The sequence below is a fragment of the Antechinus flavipes genome, chromosome 4 (genome assembly GCF_016432865.1).
Source record: "Antechinus flavipes isolate AdamAnt ecotype Samford, QLD, Australia chromosome 4, AdamAnt_v2, whole genome shotgun sequence".
NCBI classification, from domain to species: domain Eukaryota; kingdom Metazoa; phylum Chordata; class Mammalia; order Dasyuromorphia; family Dasyuridae; genus Antechinus; species Antechinus flavipes.
In genome coordinates, this window is record NC_067401.1 from 21,751,342 (window position 1) to 21,774,937 (window position 23,596).

The 23,596-nt window shown below is 44.9% G+C and overlaps 1 protein-coding gene across 1 annotated transcript in view; it reads left to right on the forward strand.

Annotated features, from left to right (window-relative positions):
* The first annotated feature begins 9,556 nt into the window (after nt 1-9,556).
* GALNT17 (polypeptide N-acetylgalactosaminyltransferase 17) overlaps nt 9,557-23,596 on the forward strand; it is a 428,034-nt gene continuing 413,994 nt past the window's right edge. Inside the window, exon 1 of the mRNA XM_051992009.1 lies at nt 9,557-10,512. Within this exon, the coding sequence (XP_051847969.1) occupies nt 10,275-10,512 (238 nt within the window). The 5' untranslated portion in view covers nt 9,557-10,274. The remainder of the gene's footprint in view (nt 10,513-23,596) is intronic.

A 23,596-nucleotide genomic window follows, 5' to 3' on the forward strand; every position in this document is an offset into this window, starting at 1 on the left:
ATCGATTCTACAAGTTATCGAGATATAGTAAGTGCAGGAGATGGGAAGAGAACATAATTATTTTTTAAGATTAATTTTATTGATAGCTTTTGTTTTTATATCATCTTTACTTATAAATGAATCATTTCCCCTCTTCCTCCTCTCCCCCCAAATCCATCAATGAGGAAGCTATTAAACAATTTGGTACGATTTAACCATTTCCCCAGACTAGGATGGGGGTTCATAAATTTAATGTAGAAAGAAACTTCAAAAAGCATATAAATTCCACTTTCTCCTCAGTTTAGAGATGAGAGAGAGAAGGCCCTCAAAGGTTAATTAACCTGTCCTAATCACACAGCTCCTGAACTAGAAAAGTTGAGACACTGAATCCAGGTCTTCTACCCCCAAATCCAGCTTTCTTTCCACCAAACCAGGGTAGAAATTAATTTTATCGATAACTTCAAATTATCTCACCTCGGTTGATTTATTCTGAATGTGTGTATTCTTTCCCCTTGGGAATAAATCCTAGAAAATGTTCTCTTGGGGTTTGAAATATGTGCTAGCAGCAGGTCTAATAACAAAAACAGATGCAGAACCAGAATTGGATATAGAGACATAATAAGTAGCAGGAGATGGAAGAGGACATAATTTTTTTTTAAGGATTAATTTTATTGATAGCTTTTGTTTTATATCACCTTTATTTACAAATGAATTCGTTCCCTCTTTTCCTTCCCTTCCCCCAAATCCATCAATGAGGGAGCTGTTGAACAACTAAGGACCAAGTGGGTCCCTTAAACTGGAAGAAAGTCAAAGGCTCAAGGTCAAGGCCACCAAGTCTAGATCCAGGAAGAGGTCCAAAGCTCTAATCCTTCACATCCCTAAAAAATGTTTTAATAGCTGCCACCAGGAAAGTATCCAAATAACATTTCTGAGAAAAATCTTTGAGCCAGAGAGTCTCTGGAGGCTCGCACACGCTCTAAATGCCAGGCGGCTTTCTTAAAGAAGAATCCTCCGGGGAGCTTGTCGGTCTAAGAATGCTTTGATTCACTGACCCAAAGGGAAGATGATTTGTGCCCCAGCGAGCCCTCAGCCCTCTGTTAGCTTGATCCTTTCAGCAACAAAAAAAGCACCTTTGTTCAGCCTTGGGGATTAAGTGAGGGCAAGGGTACTACAAAGAGAGGTGGATGATAAATGGCCAACCCTCCTGCCGCACCATTCCCACCGACCTGACCCTTCAAAATACTTGAGCATTGAGATAGCGATATCTTTATTTGGCTTAATATTCAGAGGCTGATGGGGAAACCTTGTTGTGAATTAGTGACTTACAGAGACAGCCTTGATCTAGGTTGAATTCTGCACCAAAGTTCCCTAATGCCTCTGAAAACAAGAGTTAATATTGGAATGTTGGTTCAGCCTTAACTAAGAGGACCTTTGGGGCTTTCTGTAAAACCTTTGGTTTTTTATTTTTTTTATTTTTCCAGTTTTCACAGACTGAATTCCTCTCTGGAATAGAACCCAGACTATAGACTTCCTCCTACTTTCCTTTTGGAAATTAATCATCAAAAAATTGAAAAAAAAAACCTACTTAATTTGGAATTGTCGAGAATCGGGATGATGTGGCCTCCTTTGCCTGTCCGATTGTAAATAGAAAAATGATTATCATTTTGGTTAATATTAAAGTGGGACTGTAGCAGGGATGTGCTTATAATGTTTAATAATTAGCTGGGTGTATGTGTGTATAGGAGAAAAACGTATGCATGACCCACTTCTAAGCATAATCCCCATTATTATTATTTTCTACACTGTTTTCTTATGTCTGGACAATCAAGAAAACAATAAATCAAGTCCTATTTGTAGCTTTTGCTGGTTCCAGAGGTGTAAATACTCACACTGAAAATTTAATAACTGGATCTCTCCAGCACAGCCTGGACCAGGGGATCCTTTCAGGTTGAAAATGGAATGAAAGTAATGTATTGATATGCTTCCTTTTATACACGAGAGATGACTGTTAAAAAAAAAAGTTGTTTAAATTTATTTTGAGTAAATTTTCTTCTATTTTCCCATTGAATAAATTGTCATTCCAAAGTTTTTGAGTCATTTCAGTCTTCATGACCTTGTTTGAGGTTTCCTTGACAAAGATACTAGAGTGGTTTGGGATTTCCTTCTCCAGCTCATTTAACAGATGAGGAAACTGAGGCAGGGTAAAGTGACTTGGCCAGGGTCATAGAACTAGCAAGTGTCTGAGGCAGATTTGAACTCAAGGTTCTCCTGACTATCCACAAGATAACCTAGCTGCCTCATTCTGAAGAGGCTGTGTTTTTATTTGTCATGGAAGAGTTTTAAATGGACTAGTCATTTTACACTTTGTCCCCTTCCCACATCCACCTCTAAAGCCTAAAAAGTAAAGAGATCTATTTGGGTTATTTCATTTATAATAAGTCACTTATCCTCCATGGGCCTCAGTTTCCCCATGAGAAGGACAAATCGATTGGAACAGATGGTATTTGAGACTTCTTTCAGCTCTAGCTTTTCCCTTATGAATCATGTCTCTCCCTTCCAATTTCTTTTATTTTCATCTCTTGGGGACTTTGGGGGCAAATTTATTTTTCTTTTTTTCTTCGGCAGTTGGGGTTAAGTGACTTGCCCAGGGTCACAATAGCCAGGAAGGATTAAATGTCTGAGGTCAGATTTGAACGCAGGTCCTTCTGACTTCAGGCTAATGAACTATCCACTGTACCACTTAGCTGCCCTTCGATGGGGCAAATTTCAATGAGCTGAGTTGGTTTTCTTAAAGCAGAGCCTACCTGATTGTCCCCAGTGGAATAGGCTGGGAGGGACTATTCAAGAGGATTTGAATTTTTTTCTGAAATGGATAATTTCTTTCCACTTCATCCACCAAAAGGAAAACCCTCCAACTATGATCCATAAGTGAGGGGGTCACATCTTTGCATATTATCTAAAAATTGGGGTGCAGGGTGAGCTGAGACTTTTGTATAAGCCCCAGGAAGGGATAGGCCAAGGGAAAATCACAAGGGCTTCAGGTTTGTCCCACCTCCCCTTGCAGTTCCCATCCTGGCACTCCCTCAAGAGCTTCTTTGGGTCCTCTCCCAGCTGGGCTTTATTTATTCTGTTAATCTGTCTAGGTAAACCAATCTGGAGTGAGGTGGTAACTGATAAGGCTTTCTGTTATCTCTGCCAGAAGCATTTCCACTTTAACTCCCATGTTTATTATTCTCATTCTGGTCCCCAAAAGGCATTTCAATAAACTGCAAATCTACTTTGTGGTATTGCTTGATGACAGGATCATCGGATCACAGTTCACTGCCGGAAGAGATCTCAAAAGCTGCCTGGTTCAATCAAATGAAGGAACTGCGACCTGGACAGGTGAAGTGAGGCAGAAGTTGCAGAATCGGGATTGGAAGTCGGGTTTTCTGATATCCAATGTACGGAATAGACTAGATGACCAAAGAGAACCACTGAGTCAGAGCTAGATGTCAACCTGGAAGGGGATGATCTCCAGGGGCGTGCCCCTGGAAGAAGCAAATTTAGATAACGGCAGCTATCAGATAGTGTGAGGAGATATAAGGGGCAATAAATCTGGGAAAGGAGATGGATTGTTTGATGATGTCAGGGAGGTGACGGTGACAGGCAGGTGAGTTGGACTGAAATGAGGGAGGGTTATGCAGAGTCACCAGCCTCACTCACTCCTCCAGAGCCATCTGGGTCCAATGGCCAGATGTCGATCAGGATGACTGGAAATGGCCCCGGATGCTTAAGAGACCTCGACCTTTTTCAGCTAAGAACTTTAGCAGATCTCGTCTAACTGAGGCAACCAGTTAAGTAAGGGTGTTAAACACCAAGCAGAGGAGCCTGGTTTGTCCCAGAGACAATAGGACTGATGGGCAACTACGAGGTGATTGTATATTTGTTCCTCCATCTGTGACAGTTTCAAGTGAGAATGGGGAAGAGGAGGGTCTTCTTTATTCTAAATGAAGGTTTTCAGCTCTAAATTTATGTATCTATGACCCTGTCTTTGACCGTAGCATTCTCAGGAGTCTTATCAACATTTACAGATGCCGTAGATGGAATGGTGTTCCCATTCTTGTATCACTAAGCCAGGTGGGTTAGCTACCCCAGAAGTACAGTTCCTCACAGTGAACAGCCTCAATGCATTGTGGTGACATGGATGCGCTCTCTAAATTGCAGGTCACAGCCCATCCAGGCCAGTCCATGTGCTCTTGGAGTTTTCCATGGTGGGTCCCCTCATCGTGCTGGGCATTTTCCTTATTTTCTTTTTCCATCTTGAGGCTATTAGTAGAGAAAAATACTGTCCCTAGACGCAGTAGACACAGTTTCCTCTCCTAATACCCCTCAAGGGTGACATCCATCATTCATTCATTGACAGTATTTAAGTATTTGATCAATTCGATTTGGAGTTGGAAGGCCTGGGTCTATCAATTGCTGTTTGTAACTGACCTTCTATGACTGGGTTAGGTCATAGAAGACTTTGACTTTGTGGGCCATCGGTGTCCTCCTCCTGACTGTCTAGAGCCGGGATTCCAGAAGAACTCAAGAATGGTCCAGATAAAGGGTGGAGGAGCTTCCCCTAGAAAGCAGGTCACGTGACCAAAGATTTTGGTGGAAAGGCTGGACAATATGCAATTTCAGGTTGTTTTGAATAAATATTCTGAGAAGAGAGAGAGAAAGAGACAGAGAAACAGAAAGAGACACACAGAGAGAAATAGAGACAGAGATAGAAAAACACACACAGAGACAGAGACAAGATATAGAGAGACAGAGATATAAAAACAAACATAGAATGAGAGAGACAAACAGAGACAGAGACACTATACCTATCTCAACATCCTTTTGCCACATGAGTTCCTTCCAAGAGGACCCATGTTTTATTTCCTCTCTAGCTTATCCTCTGGTCTCTCTCCTGAACTTTTGGGGGAGTGGCTAGCTTTTTTCTCCCTCTTACTTTTTAGCTCCCTTTTGTATATCATCTTCCCCCATTAGAATGTATATTCTTTGAGGACAGGGACTATCTTTTTTGCTTCTATTTGTGTTCCCAGTGCTTAGCACAATTCCTGGAACATAGTAAGTACTTAATAAATACTTGTTGCCCTCTCACCTGATTGGAGCACATCTGGAGTATAATGTCCAACTCTGGTCATTACATTTTGTTTTTTCTTGTTTTTGTTTGTTTGTTTGTTTTTAGCTGAGACAATTGGGGTGAAGTGACTTGCCCAAGGTCACACAGCTAGGAAGTGTTAAGTGTTAAAATTGAACTCAGATCCTCCTGACTTCAGGGCTAGTGCTCTATCCACTGCACCACTTAGCTGCCCCAAGGTCACTACATTTTGAAAGGAACCGTTGACAGACTGGAAACTGCTCAAAAGCGGCAGACCAGGCTTGGGAACCAGATCTTAAGACCAAGCCAGATGTGGATTAGTTGAAAGATCCAAGTCCTTTTAGCCAAAAGATGAGTAGACTTGGGCAGACATGATGGCTGTTTTCAAATATTTAAAGAGCAGCCACATGGAAAGGTCGATTAAAACTTGCTTTATGTGTCCCCAGATGGTGGACCTAAAAATAATGGATGGAAGTTAGAGGAAAAACAGATTTCGCCTCAATGTAAGAAAAAAGTCTTACCTGTTATGAGCTCCTCACAAATGGAAGAGAACATCTCAGGGGGTATCAAGTTCCTCATCCCTGGAGGTGCTTAAAGCAGTGAGTGACCAGGGAAGGGTAGTGGGAAGAACCTTGAACTTGGGATGGGACTAGTTTTGAATCTTGCCTCTGATGTTGACTAGCTGTGAGTCTTTAGGTAAGTCACTTAACTCCTGATCCTCAGTTTTCTCTTCTGTAAGATAGGGGTAGGAACAATACCACTCAGCTCTTATAGAGATGATGATTAAATGAGAACATTTACTTTCAAGTGCTATGTAAATGTTGATTATTAGTCGCCTGGGATGTTGCAAATCAGATTCATGCTCTGAGAACCATTGAAGCCTTTCCAGTTCTGGGGATGGGGGAGTCTGAAAGCAAAGCTTGTTTTTGTTCAGTTGTATCTGCCTTTTGATGACTGTAGTTTTCTGGGCAAAGATCCTGGGGTGATATGGCATTGTCTTCTCCAGCTCATTTGACAGATGAGGAAACCAAGGCAAAAGGGGTGAAATGACCTGCCCAGGGTCACACAACTAGTTTCTGAGGCCACATTTGAAATCACATCTTCCTGACTCCCATCCCAGCTCTCTCTTTACTACGTGAAAGCTATACAAGTATGAGAAAAAGTGGTTGTTTTGGAGTCAGGAGATGTGGGTTTGAATCCTGACTCATTTAGCAACAGACCTTGGGCAAAGCAGATAGCATCTTTCTGGGCTCATGGGTTGAGGTAAATGACCTTCATTTTCAAACCCTCAATCTATGATACTAAAGGCCAAAGAAATAACTTTCTAATAGGAGAATCTTAAGAATCATTAAGCACCTAAGGGAAAAATTAATTTTTGTATTGGAGTCTTTCTACCTCCATCGAACTTGCCTACTCTGGTTACTCATAAACCCCATCCTGCCTGAGACTGCTTGGTGCCAGTAATAAGCCCCTTCTGTCTACTCCTCTCTTACAAACTCCATGATCTGGCTTCTAACCTCATCATTCTCTCTCTGTCTCCCTCCTTCCTTCCTTCTCTGTCTGTCTGTCTCCCTTCCTCCCTCTCTCTCTGTCTCTCTCCTAAGTTCTAGGCCTTTACCACCAACCAACTCTTATACAACTTGAACTAGACATCTTCACCCCCACCTGTCCAAAACAGAATTCATTCCATTTTTCCTCCAGTTCTTCTAACCTTCCCAATTCTTGTTGATGACATTGTCATGTTCCAAGTCTGCGCTCTCCATGTCATACTCACCCTTCACGCTCACGTCCCCTCTAGCCAATCGCTTCCCAAACCTTGTGCTTTCTACCTTCTCCAAAGATCTGGCGTCTATCTCCTCCCCAGTCACACCGCCACCAGTCTCATTTAGGCCTTTTGTCATCCCTAGTCCAGACGATCGCAACAGCCTTTTAATTGGTTTCTTAGCCTCCAGTATCTTCTCACTCCAATACATCTTCCACTCAGCTGTCAAGCTGATTTTTCTAAATTATAGTTCTGATCAAGTCATCTTTCTCTTTAATGAGCTTCAGCAACTCCCTAAAGATAAAAACTTCTGTTTGTGGTCTAAAGCCCCGCCTGGCATCTTCCAACTTTCCTGCTCTTCTCTTTCACACTCCGTTCCCTTCCACACACCCTCAATTCAGCCACGAAGATCTATTCGTAGGTGCTGGAATGAACAACTTCCCAGTTCTGTTCTTTGCACTGGCTCTGGGAAGCTGGATCCCTCCCCTGTTCTTTATGGTTTTCCTGAAGACCTAACTCAGGTCCTCTTTCCTCAGGAGGCCTTTCCCAACACCCCACTCCATGATCCCCCATCCTCCCATTGCTAGAATCTTCTCTTTTCTGGTTCTTTCTATTTACTTTTTCTATGTAATACTTATCTTATATGTGCATGTATGTATATAATATACACACATATACCATATATGATAGTATAATACACATGGTATTATATATATGTATAAATATATATTACACACACATACTCACTGATTTATTCACTCTCTCCCTCTATATATAGCACACACACACACATATGTATAGGGTATATTTAGTTATTTACATATTGCCTGCCCCATTTGAATGTAAGTAAGTAAGCTCCTTGGGGTTAGACACTGTTATTATTTTTATTTTTTTGCTTTCTTTGCATCCTAAGGGTTTAACACAGGGCCTGGTATATAGTAAGCGCTTAATGAACACTCGCTGACCATCTGCTCGAAGTAGCTGCGGCCTGTTGGTCTCCCCTTTTTATCTGGCTAATGCCCAAACCTTCTAATCTCAATCCCGGTGAGATATCCAGGTCCTATTGCTTTGCCATCATGGGTGTTAAGTGGAAGGGATGGCCGCCGGATCGATATCTCTCGTACCAACTTGTTCCTTCTGGAATATTCACAGGGTAACTTAGGGGAGGGTGCCCACCTACGGCCTGCATCGAGCGGATCAGCCTCGCAAATTGCCTTCAAAAAAATCATTCCACGGCCCAAAGAGGATTCCACTCGAGTTAAATTACCGTCGTGCTCACGCTGCCTCTCCTCTCTTCCTTTTTTTTTTTGCTAGGACCTTCACCCCCTCCTATTGATTGTCATCTCCCGTTCTTGGCTTGGGAGAATTATTAGACAGTCTGCCTCCAAGCAAACCCAGGTTTTTGGTTTTGTTTTTCCCCAGTCCTCGGATCCTGCGCTTGGGAAAGACTAGATGGATGCGAGCTGTTAAATCAAAAGAGATTGTGGAGATGAAGTGAAGACTGTTCGGTTTCACTGGGGCTCCCCAGTCTTGTTTCCATTAGGCCTGAAGAAGCAGCCCGATTTCTATCAGACCTCGCACGGACCGGAAATTCATCTTGGAGCCCCTGGAACTCTTGGGAGAGAAGCTTGTGGGACGGGCCCCCACGTAAACGTAAGGCCCCCACATCCCCGCCGGCCGGCAGCTGCAGCCCGAGGGAACCTCGCCACCCACCCCGTCACCCCCCAGTTGCCAGGAAGGTAACTAAATCCGCTTCTCCAGCCCAGGTTTTCCTTTCAGCCGTTCCCGGGGCATGCAAAAGGGAGATTCAGGCACATACAGAAAGGATGTCTTCATCTGCCAACAGGGGATGGAAACGCAGCCGAGAGAGCAAGCCGCTTCTCCGGGAATGAGAAGCAAAGGTTTCCTCGCCTCCGAATCCCAGGGACCGTGACCTGATTCCTGCCCCCTCCCCCTCCCGTTGTCTTGGGCTCCCTCCCGCCGCCCCCTCCCCCCTCCGGGTCCCTGCGGTGCCTGGGTGTTTGCGTGTATGTGCACGCGCCGAGGTTCCGAAGGATTAGATGTACACCCGCCGCTGAGAAGCCGGGAGGTGGGAGACACCCCGAGCTGGGCGGGCGACGGCGGCGGCGGCGGCGGCGGCGGGAGTCTGAGGAGGAGAAAGAAGGGGAGGAGGAGAAGGAGGAGGAAGGGACCGGTACCACCGCCTCTGCCGGCCCGCGGAGCCCGGCCGGAGCCGCGATGGGCGCAGCGGCTCCGCGCCCCTAGCGCCGCCGCCACCTGCGTGTCCGCCCGGGTGCCCCGAGTGCCGGCTGGGGCTGCGCCGCCGCCGGCTCCCCCCCTTTTGCCGCAGCGTCGGTCGGACTGCGTTAGGCAATTACGAGCCTTGCCGATTTCCTCCCGGAGCTCCGGGCTCCCTCCCGCTCTGGCTCCGACTCTGCCCGGCGCTCCGGAGGGGCGGACGCGCCGCGGGGCTGCCCGCGCTGGGGCCGCGCCGGGGGCGCCCGGGGGCTGAGCCCGAGCACTCCCCGCCACGCAGCGTCCACTGTGGCCCCCGAGCCTGGGGCTCCCGCGGACTCCCGGACGGACAGACGGACGCCCGGACGGCTCCGCCGCTGCGCGCCGTGGGTTCTGCCCCGCGCTTCTGAGGGTGTTTCTGGCGAGGTTTTGGTGGAGTCCCTCTCCCTAGAGGGCGGGGCGGGGCGGGGACACCCCTTCCACCACCCCCTCCCCCCAGCTTGGAGACTTCGGGGCCCCGGGAGGATTTCACAGACACTCCGGCGGGGTTCAGTTCTGCGCCGTGCCATGGAGCGCGCCAAGGAGCGCAGCTGGGGCGGCCCCCGGAGAGCCCTGCGAGCCTAAGAAGCCCCCTTCGGGCCGGACTGGGAGACTAGACTCCGGGCAGGGTCCCGGGCTCGGAACTCGCGGGGACGCCCTTGGGGAGCAGCCCAAGTTGCGTAGACTGACCGGACTTGGCGATTGCCGCCGTCTCCCTCCTCAAAGCCCCGGAATTCCCGGACTCCGACCCTTCCCGGGGAAGGGAACGGGCGGACTGAGCAAACTTAGCCCTTTGGGGGAGCAGTAGCACAGCGAGGCGCCGAGAGCCGGGGCCGGGCCACGCCAGCCCCCCTCTGCGCGCGCTTGCGGGGCCGGTCCAGCGCAGGCAGCGGTCGGGGCTGCGGGACCGTCGGAGCAGCGTGCTCCCGGGGGACCAGAAGTTTGCCCGGGACTCCCCCCGCTCCGCGCGCCCGGGCTCCGCGCTCCGACGCTGGGGAGCCTCCTGCCCTGTCCCCTGAGTGCCCGTCCTTGAAGGAGCCGGCTAGGGCACCCTAGCCGCGGGCTCGCGAACTTGACTGCGCGGGGCTCGGGGAGGAGCTGAAGGGGGCCAGCCTGGCGTGTTTGATGGCTTCACTGAGAAGGGTCAAAGTGCTGCTGGTGTTAAATCTGATCGCCGTGGCCGGCTTCGTGCTCTTCCTGGCCAAGTGTCGGCCCATCGCCGTGAAGAGCGCGGACGTTTTCCGGGACGTCCATCCCCGGGCAGAAGCGGCCAACTTGACCCAGCACGGCCCCAACCCCGTCCAGGATGGGGTGCTGAAGAGGCTCTCCCTGCTGGAGGACATCGTCTACAGGCAGCTCAATGGTAGGCGAGCAGCCCGCATTCTTATCCCCCCCCCATCATCCTTCAGCCTTGCTTGGCCGCGGGTACCCAGACAGCCCGGGCAAACAGGGGACTCCGGGAAATTCGCGAGGGGCACGGGGAGGGGGCTCGGCGCCTGGGTGCGGATGGCCTCTGCCGCCCGCAGGCTCCGGGAGACCCCGACTGGGAAATGGGGGCGGGGAGGGGGCGGTTTGCAGTCGGTGCCCCCAGCTGTAACTTTGGTTTCATTAGGCAAACACGGCAGTGTCTGACATTTGCAATCATAACGTTGGCCCTGGGTTCCTCTGTGCAGGTCAGGAAATTATCCTTTCCATCAGGAGAGCAGAAAGTAGGAGAGCTTTGCGCCAGCGTGCTGCGTATTCATGGAGGAAATAGCTTTTTACCACCAGGCATTATTATGATTATTTATTTCTCGTGAAGTTGGAGGTGGGAAGGGGGAGGAGGAGAGGCAATCTTGAGCTGGGGTTTCTTAAAACTGGCCTCCGGGGAGTGATGTCTGTGGGGCTCCACGAACTCGCGTGGGGGAGGGGGAGAGGGAATGACATCTCGAACCGAAATTTAGCATTTCTTCCCCACATTCGGGGAAGGGGAACCCTCGGTTTTCACCAGAATATCAGAGGCATTCGGCACAAATAATAATAATAATAAATTAAATAAAATAAAACGGCGAAGAATTCCTGATCTATAGATAGAGGCTGAAAGTCCAGCAGCCAGAGCGTTTTGGTGATAAGCTAGATTAATAGCCCCTCATTTTTCTATAGTCCTGTCTGAACAGCTTTTAATTGGAGCCCTTCTCGCCTTGCGTCTGCTGGGGAGAGTTCTATTAAGAAATCCACCTGGTCCTCCAGGGGAGTTGCAGAGAAGAGATTGTCGAGTTGTGGGCTGAGTTAGGGAAGCAGGCTTTAAAGACTTTAAAAGAGAGGCGAAGCATCTAATTAAAAGGGACAATTGTGAGAAGCTGCCCCATTTAAAAATGTTTCCACCGGCTTTTTTCCTAGCATCGAGATGAGTTTATTCAAGGTGGATGTGGCTGGCCCTGGGGATTTCAAAAGGGAGAGAGTTTTGCATGATAATGTTCATGTCAGGTAATAATTCATGATAATGACTAATATTTATATAGTGCCTACTGTGAGCTAGGCTTGGGGCTGATTGTTTTGCAAGCTTTGTCTCATTTGAGCCTCACAACCATGCTAGGAGATAGATGTTATCATTATAGTCATTTTACAGAGAGGGAAACTGTGGCAAATGGATGCTCAGGGTCACGCCGTACAAGGTAAGGGGATGACTTTGCACTTGGAGGAGACAGGTTTAAATCCTGCCTTGCCTGTGTGATTTTGCCAAAGGCTCTTAATTCTCTGGGCCTCAGTTTTGTAAAATGTGGGGTTTGGCCTCTGAGGTCTGTTCTAGAGCAAGGCTAGAGCTAGAAGGGATCTTAGAGGCCATTGGGTCCAACTTGTTTACAGATAAGAAAACTGAGGCACAGAGTGGTTATGTGACTTGTTGGAGGTCACACAGCTAATAAGTTTCTAAGGCAGGATTTGAACTCAGTTCTTCTTGACTCCAAGTTCAGTGTTCTATGATCCCATAAGCACTTTACAAGTAATCGGGTTCAGTTGTTTTTTTATTGATGAGAAAACAGGCCCAGAGAATAAAGTGATCGGCACAGTGTCATATATAGGTAATCTTTTGTCAGTCCTGTTGCCTCTAGGATAAAATACAGACTCCTCTGCCTGGCATTTAAAGTCGTTCCCAATGTGGCTTCCGCCCACCTCTCCAAACCTACTGCACCTCGCTCCTCAGACAATCCCTGCTGTTTGTTTGCTCTGTGGGGATGTACAGGTGCGTGTGCGATGTATATGTATGTGTTGTGTGTATCAATGTGTGTGTGTTATGGGTGTGGTGGGGAAAATTCCCACCAGGTGTGCACGTACACACACATTTGGGTTCTGCCGTTCCAGCGTCTCACTCTTCGTAATCCCATTGGAGGTTTTCTTGGCAAAGATGCTGGAGTAGTTTGCCATTTCCTTCTCCAGCTCACTTGGCAGAGGGGGAAACTGAAGTAAACCGAGTGAGGTGACTTGCTCAGGGTCACACAGCTAGAAAATGTCAGAGGTTGGATTTGAACCAAGGGAAACTTCTTCCTGACTCTAAGCCAAGTGTGTGACCGCTGTGGCCCTGAGCTGCCCTTACACACACACACATATATAATATATATAAAACACTATAGGACTTAATCTTTATATATATATATATATATTATACATGCAAATACTATATACACATAGAAGCCAAGTCATATGTATGTGTATGTGTGCATATGTATACATACATACATACATACATATATAAAATATACAAGGCAGGTCAGTTATATATATATAAATGTGTGTGTGTATACACACACACACACACATATACACATATACTTCAAGTTTTAGACATTCCTAGATATACAGATACCTTTGCACATAATTTGAACTCAACCTGTGATTACTTTATCCTGGTTAGGTAAATTTCCTTTTCTAATTCCCTCTTCCAGTGCTGGCTCTGCAGTTTTATAAATGCATAAAGTCTTCTAGATTTGCTCTGGGCCTTGACAGATTATACAATTTGTCCAGGACATGTGGCCCATCTATGTGGGAGATGTCTATCTGTCTATCTGCCTCCCTCTCTCCTCAAATTTATGTGAGTGTGTGTGTGTGAGTATGTATGTGTGTGTTAGTGTGTATGTGTGTGAGAGTGTGTTTGTGTGTGTGTGTGTGTTTGTGTGTGTATGTGTGAGTGAGTGTGTGTGTGAGTGTGTGTGTGTATGTGTGAGTGAGTGTGTGTGTGTATGTGTGAGTGAGTGTGTGTGTGAGTGTGAGTGTGTGTGTGTTTGGGGTATCTCTCCAGTTGAATAAAAATAACTGGTTGACAAGAGTTCATCTTCACGTTGTCTCTCTGTCCCCAGTATCTAGCACCTGGCGGGCGTTTGTTGGATCCCACAGGATTCCTCCAGTTGGTTTGGAAGGAGTTAAGTATGACAAAGGCAAATGTTGCACTTTGGGCTGCTAAGAAGATGTTTCTGGGCTGCATTATCACCTAATGTCGTGCTTAGAGAATAAAAGACTCATTTTAATTTTAGTTTCCATTGAATGAAATCCATGATTTCCTCTACACTGATGGAGCTCTATCCCTGGGACTTGGTCGTGAAGTTCTAGGCACATATCACACTGGGACAGTTAGCTAAGAAGTAGAAGAAGTAGGATTTGATTCTGACTCTCAATCCAGCATTCCCTGGCTGCAGTGGTCAGCTAGGATTAGCCATATTATTTTTATTATTCGGTCAAATGAGATTAGATATATTAAGTGTTCTGGGGAAAGAATAAGACATTAAAAAGCCAACTGAATGAGGTTTTTGTATTATCCATGAATCACCGTGGATAATTGAGATTAGACTACACTTGACTTGCCCCATCTTTGTCTTGACCCAGCCTTAGCGGAGTGAGCAATGTCTGGAGGAGGCAGAAAGAGGATTTCAGCCTGTGTTGTACATCTTTATATGATGACTCTTTCTCAGTAGCGTTCCCTGGCGAAGAAGCATCATTTTTATTTTAAAGGGAAGGAGTGATACCAATGCAGAATGGGTCCCTTAGCAGGACTCCTCCCGGTTGAGGAAAGTGGATTGTGACTTTTCTTGTACTCACACCAAGTTTAATGTTTCCCTAGATAGCTCAGCTCCAGTGGTGCTGTTAAAAAACCAAAACAAAAAACAGCAACATTAATTTTTTTAAGACTGAGGCGGCTTGGTGGTATAATGGATAAAGCGATGGACTCTGAGTTTGAATTCAGTCTCAAATGCACATTTTTGCTGTGAACTCAAGTCAATTAACCTCTCTCTGCCTCAGTTTATCTATAAAAAGGGTCTAATAATAACAGTGCCTCCTCAGAGTCAAGTAATAAGATCAAATAAGATAAGAGATTATAAAGGGCTTTGCAGCCCTCCATAACTGATAGCTATTATTATTAAAAGGAAGTATTACCTGTAGGGACCACAACTAGAACCCTCAGATAACCAAAACTTTAAATGTCCTTGACTTTTACAAGAAAGAAAACAAGATTAGGCAGGATTTTTTTAAAAGTGTTTTCCTGAATCAATGCACCTTTTTTGATTCAATCAGCATCTGGTTTGGTGCCTTGGGCATTTAATAAGTGTTTGTTGAATGAATGAATACATTTCTACACCTTTTATACTCACATCTGCAGTCTTGGACAATCATAATTAATGTTCTGAGGGCCGCCCCTGAAGGTGCTGCAAGATAGAGGCTGAATTGTCAAAGAATGGTTCAATTATTTTTACTGAGCTGGACTTGCTAAGGCAAGCAAGGAGATGCAGGTATTTTTAGGAAGAACTGTCAACAACTGGGAGTGAAACTCAAAGAGGTTTCTGGTTAATGGAGGTTGAGAGAATGATTAATAGAGGCTTAGCACATAGAAAGCACTTTAAACATTTTCTCTGCCTCTGTCTCTGTCTCTCTCTTCCTTTCCTTCTCCCTTCCTTCCTTCCTTCCTTTCTTCCTTCCTTCCTTCCTTCCTTCCTTCCTTCTTCTCTCCATTCCTCCCTCCCTTCCTTTCTTCCCTCCTTCCTTTCTTTTCTTCTTCCTTCCTTCCTCTCTCCCTCCCTCTTTCTCTCTGTCTCCCTCCCTCCCTTCCTTCCTCTCTGTCTCTATCTCTATCTTTCTTTGTGTCAATTTTTTTGCGTCTGTTTCTCTGTCTCCATCTCTTCATTGCTCTGTGGCTCATCAATCAATCAATCTTTCTTTCTGAAGGGCAGTGGTTAGAGTGATGAATGTGGAGAGTCAGGAAGACCTGTCTTGGAATCCTGCTGTTAGTTATGTGACTGTGGGCAAGTCACTTAATTTCCTCATCTGTAAAATGCATTAGATGGCCTCTGAATTCCCTTCTAGCTGTAGACCTGTTATGTCTGTCTTATGATCTATGATGCTGCAGCAAGTGAGATTCAGAGATTAAAAAGACAGCTAGCTTGTGAATAATAAAAAAGTAAGGTCATTCTTTAGAGAATCTACAATTTTCTTCCCTTTTAGAATACATTCATTTTTTCACCCAATCATTAAAATGTGGTAGTGCAAAGTGCTAGGGACACGCAGAAATGAAACAATCCCTGCCCTCAAGAAGCTTACATTCTACTGACTCTGTACCCTTTTCACAGCTTTGCAAAAAGAGTTGGATCTGGAGGATGGACTTTTATATAAGGACTTTTTCAGTGTTTCCTCCCTTTCTATTTAAACCTCTTCACCACCTGGCTCCAACAGCCTGTTTTTCCAGACTTAATGTACATTATTTCCTAATAATCAGCCAAACTTACCTTGCCATCTCTCCCACACTAACCGCCAGTTCCGTGACTTTGCTGAAATTCATTTCCTCCTCATCTCCACCATGTAAAATGCCTAATTTCCTTCTAAATTCATCATAAAGCCTTCCTGATTCACATATTTTTGAATGATTAATTTGCCAGGGAGTGAGGATGCATCTGAGAGGAAAGAAACTAGAAGACTGGGGGTCCAAGTGGGAGCTTGTTCCTGACATTTAAATGATGTAGACTGTAAACATCTGAGGGCAGGGACTGGTTTGTTTTGTCTTTGTGTCTCCAGTGTCAAATACATAGTCTTCAGACTCTTAGTAAACATTTGTTGGAACAGAACGGAGTTAAGGTAATGAGGACCTGAAGTAGGATAATGATCATGAGAGCAGAGAGGAGGGGCTCAACATGAGAGATGTTATGGAGGGAGACTTGGCTACTGAATGAGAATGAGAAGTTGAAGATGATTCCAAAAATGGAAGGTTGTGAGTGTTCTGTCAAGATGGGGAAGATTGGAAAAGAGGTCTTTGGAGGGGAGGAGATAATGACTTCCTTTATGGAGGTGATGAATTTGAGATAAGCCACTTGGAGACTTTCAGCAATGAGTTGATCAATTTCTCCAAGGCAGACTTAGTTTTTGTCTTAGTGCTCCTGCTTCTTAATGCAACACCTCTAGAATAATAGCTACCTAATAAACATTCTGGACCCGAGGGAAATTAGTTTTCTAGTATATCAATAACTAATTATTAAGTTAGGATCCATTTTTAAAAATCCTTTATTTCCTCATTCTGGGACCAGCAGGTTAGTCAACTAGTCTTTGAAAAGCTTAGTTGATTGAGGAGACCAAGGATCCCAGCTTTGAGGAGATATTACTTCTCTTTGAAATGTTTATAGAATTTAATATAGGTAGATTCTTGCCCTGATGGAGTAAACCCATGCTCTTGCACCCAGTTTGAGACTAAGAATGTTCTAGTTGGAGATGGATTTCTCCATCCTGATTACTGGCTTCTGAGAGGGAGAAGCTGAAGACTTTTAGCCTTTCTTATTTAAATGTTCCAGTTTCTCTTTAGTTGTTCAACATTCATCTGTCAGGGGCACCCCCTTTTCCACAAAGATATTAAGGTTTCCAATTGTCTTTGGTTATGGAGAGAGCCCGTTAATCACCCATTCATTGATTACTAGTTGGCCTAATTAATACATTGATTATTAATTACCCAGAAACTGTCTCTCAGGATTTCTCATTCATTATGGAACTCAGGAGAGAGACTAAGGTTGGGTGAGTGGATCTTGGAGTCAATTTCCTAGAGATGAAAATTGGACCGATGACCACGGGGGAGCCAAGAAGAGGATCAGAAGGAAGCTTTGAGGGACATTCAGGATCAGGAGGTCAGGACATAGATAGTGATCTGGTAAAGGATATTGATAAAGACAAGTCAGAAGGAGAGGAGGAGAACCAAGTAAGAAGACCACTAAAAACTCAGAAAGACAGGAGAGACAGCATTCACCCATGCCTTCTTATACCTTATGTCCCTTTTTCCTCTGGTAGCCCATGCCCTCACCCAGGATCGAAGGGACTAAGATTTCCTCCTAGTACATGACTTTTCAGTAAGAGGTATCATGAGGTAAAGTGTTGTCATTCCCATGGAGATCCAAGAATGTCAAGACTTTTTTTCCTCCTAGGACAGCCAGGAATTCAAGCCCGAGCAGGGCAAGAAAGATCCTTATCTTTGTGGTTATAGCAGGCTGTTGTATAATTTGGACGAGGAAACGTGAACATTCTGGTGTTCTGCAATTTAAAGGCCTCTTTCAATCTCCTTTCCCAAAAGCCTTCAGGACTTGTTCATATTTCTTTTCTTTTTTCTGCCCCAAAAGGGGGCTTTTAAATAGGACACAGGGTAGGAGAATTACATTGGGAACCCAAGGATTTTTAACCTAGGAACCATGATCTTGATTTTTAAAAAAAAATTTTGTTAAAGCTTTTTATTTTCAAAACATAGAGTGGTTAATTTTTAAATATTTACCCTCGCAAAACCTTGTGTTCCAAATTTCTTCTCCTTCCCCCACCCCCTTCCCTAGATGGCAAGTAATCCAATATATGTTAAACATGTGCAATTCTTTTACACATATTTCTACAATTATCATGCTGCACAAGAAAAACATGATCTTGATTTTTAAAAGATATGTTGGTAACAATTTCAGTATAATTGCTTCCTTTGTAATCCTATGGATTTAATTTTATGCATTTAAAACTATGATTCTGAGGAGTTCATGGTCTTCAGGGCTGCCTAATGGGTTCATGATGCAAAAAAGATTGAGAATCCCTACTGAAAGACTGTGCCCATCTATTCTAAGGAAGACCCTTGGTCCATGAAGGAGAGGAGGAAATCTGGAGTCCAGTTTCAGTGAAAAGTCAAGGGAGGGATTTATAAATTGAAAGCTGGAAAGACCCATGTGAGTCAATGTTTGTAAATCACTTAGCACATAAAAGAGTTAATAAATGATTGTTTCCTGACCCCGCTAAGGTCTTCAAGTCCACCCTCCCAGATTAAAGTTGAGTAATGTGTCTAGGCTGGCACAGTTGGTAAGATTAGAATCCAGGTGTTCCTGACTCCAATTCCATCATTCTAAGCCCCGAGCCGTGCTGCCTCTTTGCCAAGGTGGATGTGGATCCAAAGGCAGCTTTAGCGAGTTAGGTAACATTTTATATAACATTTTTTACATACATTTACATTTTATATAGCATTTTACAGAATGCTTAGCATACCGGGGTGGCTAGGTGGTGAACAGAGCACTGGGTTTAAAATCAACAAGACTTATCTTCCCAAGTTCAAATTCAGCCTCAGACACTTGCTAGCGTAAGATCCTAGGCAAGTCCTTTCCCTCTGCCTGCCTCAGTTTCCTCATCTGTCACATGAGCTGGAGAAGGAAACGGCAGACCCCTCCAGCCAAGAAAACCTCAGATGGGGTCACAAAGAGCTGGACACGCCCGGAACGACTGAACCACAGAATAACTTACGTTACCTTCACAACTCCTCCGTGAGCTGTTATTCTCCCCATTTTACATCGGAGAAAACCATGACAAGTAAAATGGCTTGCCCTTTTTACACACAGCTGGTATGTGTCTAGACCAGATTTGAACTCGGGAATATGAGGAGCTTTCCTGATGTCCCTCCTGGGACTCCATCCATGGGGCCACCTTGCTGCCCTGTTTTAGAATATAGAGATCTTTATTTTTTGTCATTGATTTCTATGTGGTATATGTCTCAAGTCTGAGTCAAAGGGTGGGAACACCAGTGACTTTCCTCCTACATTTTCAAATTGATTCCTAGAGCGATCAGACCAATTCCTAGCTCTGCCAACAAGGAACGAGCGTTCCTGTCTTCCTGTATCCCCTACAACATTGTTTATTTCGGTTTTCTGTCATTTTTTGCCATTTGATGGATATGAGGTGAAGCCTCGAGATTTATATTAAATTTTCATTTCTCTTGTTATTAGTTTGAAGCAGTCTTTCATGCAGAGAGTATTTGGAATTCTTCTTTTGAAACTTATCACAGCCTTTGACCATTTATCTTTTGGGAAGGAGACAATTGCCTTTTGAGTCACTGGTAAATTAGATTTCTCTGCAATTATGGCATTTTAAGAGTCTCATACTTAGAGCATCATTAGAAATATATACTGTTTCTTCAAAACTAATATATTTGTATTACCCAGGGGTCCTCAAACTAGGCCCGTGGGCCAGATGCTGCAGCTGAGGATGATTATCCCCCTCACCCAGGGCTATGAAGTTTCTTTATTTAAAGGCCCACGAAACAAAGTTTTTGTTTTTATTATAGTCCGGCCTCCAACAATCTGAGGGACAGTGAACTGGCCCCCTATTTAAAAAGTTTGAGGACCCCTGGTATAACCCATCAATTCATCGGTGAACATTTCTCAGTGCTTGCTATGTGCCTGATGCTGTGCTAGGTGTGGAGAATATAAAATGTAAAGAATAACACGATCCCTGTTCTCAAAAGTTTACATTCTTATCTATGATCTCCAGACACGCAGATCGCCAGTTAATTTTTGCCTTAATCTCTTCCCGAGATCCGGCTTCCTCTAGCTTCCTCTCTCCATCTCTGTTTCTGTCTCTCTCCAGATCTATCTGGATGCACGTGATTTCATTCCTTTGGGAAGTTCCAGATGACATTCCCCTCCCCCCATACCAATATAGATCGTCAGCTGTTCTGCGATTTACAGTCTCTGAGATTGCCTGAAGCCTTGTCAAAGGCCCCGGGATCAGTGTGGGTTAGCAGGGGGCTGAGACCCTCCCTGGCCGGCTCTCTGTCGGCTACCGCATTAGAAATGTGTTTGTATTGAAAAGCAACAGAAGAGCATCTTGGGATGAGCTGGGTGACATTTCCTAATGGTGACTCAGCTCACTTTACTCTTCCTCCCGTTCCTCCTCCACTTCCACGTTCTCCTCCTGCTCCATTCCAGCTCAGGGTCTCTCCAGTGGTGTCTGTGTAAGGTGGGCGAGCTCCGCAGGCTGCCCACCCAACCAACCGTCGTCCAACGGCTCCCCGTTCTAAGAGCCGGCCCCGATCGGGACGCGGGAGGCTCCTTCATTAGCGGAGCCTTGGAAAGGAGCGGGCTTGATGACAGATGAGAGCTCTTCCTGATGAGCCTGGGGCTTCCTGGCGGTCAAGAGGAGTGTGATCAATTCAGGGGAGGTTTTCCACTGAGATTGGGGAGGGAGATGGAATGAAGCCGGCGGGCCGCAGGAACTGGCCCTTTTCTTGGTGGAAATTTAATCTAAGGCAAAGCAGACCAATTCTTGCTTTGACCCAGGTCAGAGAGGATGAGAGAACTAAATGAGCCCATGTCGCCCAGCCCAGATTCCTGGGCTAAATTTAAGGGAGTAGAGAAGATAAACGGAAACATGTGTGTCTGCTCTTTGGCTATTTTACACATACATGTGCTGTACAGACATACACATACACACGGAGACATCTATGAATTTGTGTATGCTACACACACACACATATACACACTCAAACACACACTCACACACTCACTCACACACATACTTACACACACTCACTCATATACATACACACACACTCACACACTCACTCACACACATGCACACACACACACTCACACTCACTCACACACACACTTACTCATATACATACACACACTCACACACACACACTCACACTCACTCACACACATACACACACTTACTCATATACATACACACACTCACACACACACTCACACACATGCACACATACACTCATACACACACTCACACACACACTCACACTCACTCACACACATACACACACTTACTCATATACATACACACACTCACACACACACTCACATACACGCACACACACTCATACACACACTCACACACACTCACACAACTCAAACACACACACACACACTCATACACACACACTCACACACGCACTCACACACATACACACACACACTCACTCATACACATACACACACACTCACACACACTCATACATACACACTCACTCACACACATACTTACACACATTCACACACATACTTACACTTACACACACTCACACATGCACACACACACTTATACACATATACATACATACACACACTCACACACACACACTCACACACACACACACACACACAGACACACACACTCACACTTCGGAACTGTCATTTTGATGGTGTCTCCTAGTGGGATTTCAAGCTTTCCATCCTTTGGTAGAAAATCTTTGCAGCTTGCAGTGGTAGACAGCTCATCCTTTTGAACCTGATACGATGATCTGAGCCTCTCTAAATTTAACTGGGCAGGTGTTTGGGTGAGGTACACACAGTCTCCGACCCCATCCAGCCAACATTCAGATATAGGACATGATGAGTCACCAAGGAGAACTTTAATTTGGATAGAGTCCTTTCCGGAAGGGGTGGCAAAGATTTTATTGGGATGAAGAGCAGCTTGAAGTGATGAAAGTTTCATACACACACACACACACACACACACACACACACACACTCACACACACTTTATATGTGCACACACATGCACATGTGTGTACCTGCTTCGTGCATGTGTCCATACGAACACCTATACATTTGTGTACACACACACAAAGTTATATACCCACATATGCATATTCAGATACATGTATACTATATATGCTTGTGAATATACATGGATGTACATTTACATGGTCATGCATATACAGAGAGATAGATAGCCAAATCTGCATACTTAGAGCATCATTATAAATACATATTGTTTCGTCAAAACTAATATATTTATATTACCCCAAGGGTCCTCAAACTACTCACACACACAAAGTTATACACCCATGTACATGTATTCCAACTCATATATATGATACATGCTTGTGAATATACATAGACGTACATTTACATGTTCCTACATATACAGAGAGATAGTACAATAAGCATATTCATTTAAACAAACATATACACATAGTAATACTACATATACATACATAAATATACATCTGGATACACATTTACATACTGTGTGCATACATACGGAGCCAACATAAGAAAACTCTCCATTTAAATACACGTATAGTCACACACATCATATAACACAAAAAACATGCTACAAATGAAAATATGCACAATACGTGTGGGCGCACAAGGGTGCTAGTCTGTATATTTTGGGGCCTCCGAGGAACAGTTAGAAAGGCAGGAATGACATTTCAGAAGCTTTGTGTTTGGGGCTGCCACAGGCCCCCTTCTCTCTTCTCTAAAGGATGGTGTAGTTGCTAGAGTACGAGAAATAGGATTGTTCCTTATTGGAAAGGTTCGAGGACTGGGGAGATTCACACAAATGAATTAGCGGAGAGCCCCACCCAGAAGCTGCCGTCGTGCCCAGGGTTCCCTCCGGGGTGGTGTGATGAAAAGTTTCGTGGCTTCCACCAGGACCCTGGATGAGGGTTGAGGGCTGATGGCTTTACATCACCCAGTTGCAGCAGGGCCTCTCCCGGGAGTGGTTGGGGGTGGGAGCTTTGTTTCTGGAAAACTATCAAAGCCAGATTCATCTGTGCCATGTGGGAGAGCCAGGAGCAGCTGCCAGGCATGGAGGGGGAGGGAGGGGGAGAGGGAGAGAGGCAGGTGGTGTGAATTCAGGGGTGGAGTGAAAAGAAATCCAGCACTCTGATCTTTGCCAAGGCCAAGTGGACGGTGGGGTTGCTAGGCAGGAGAAGCAGGGTTCAATACACAGATTTTACCTTGGGATATGTATAGGATGAGAGCCTATCTTTATTTATATCTATCTCATCTCATCTCATCTCATCTCATTTCTCTCTCTCTTTTTTATCCATCCATCCATCCAAACATTCATCCATTTATATCTATCCATCCATCTATGTATCTATCTATCTATCTATCCATCCATCCATCCATCTATATCTATCTATCTATCTATCCATCCATCCATTCATCCATCCATCCATCCATCTATATCTGTCTGTCTATCCATCCATCCATCCATCTATATCTATCTATCTATCTATCCATCCATCCATTCATCCATCCATCCATCCATCTATATCTGTCTATCTGTCTATCCATCCATCCATCCATCTATATATATCTATTTATCTATCTATCTATCTATCTATCTGTCATCAATCTATCTATCTATATCTGTCTATCTGTCTATCATCCATCCATCTATCT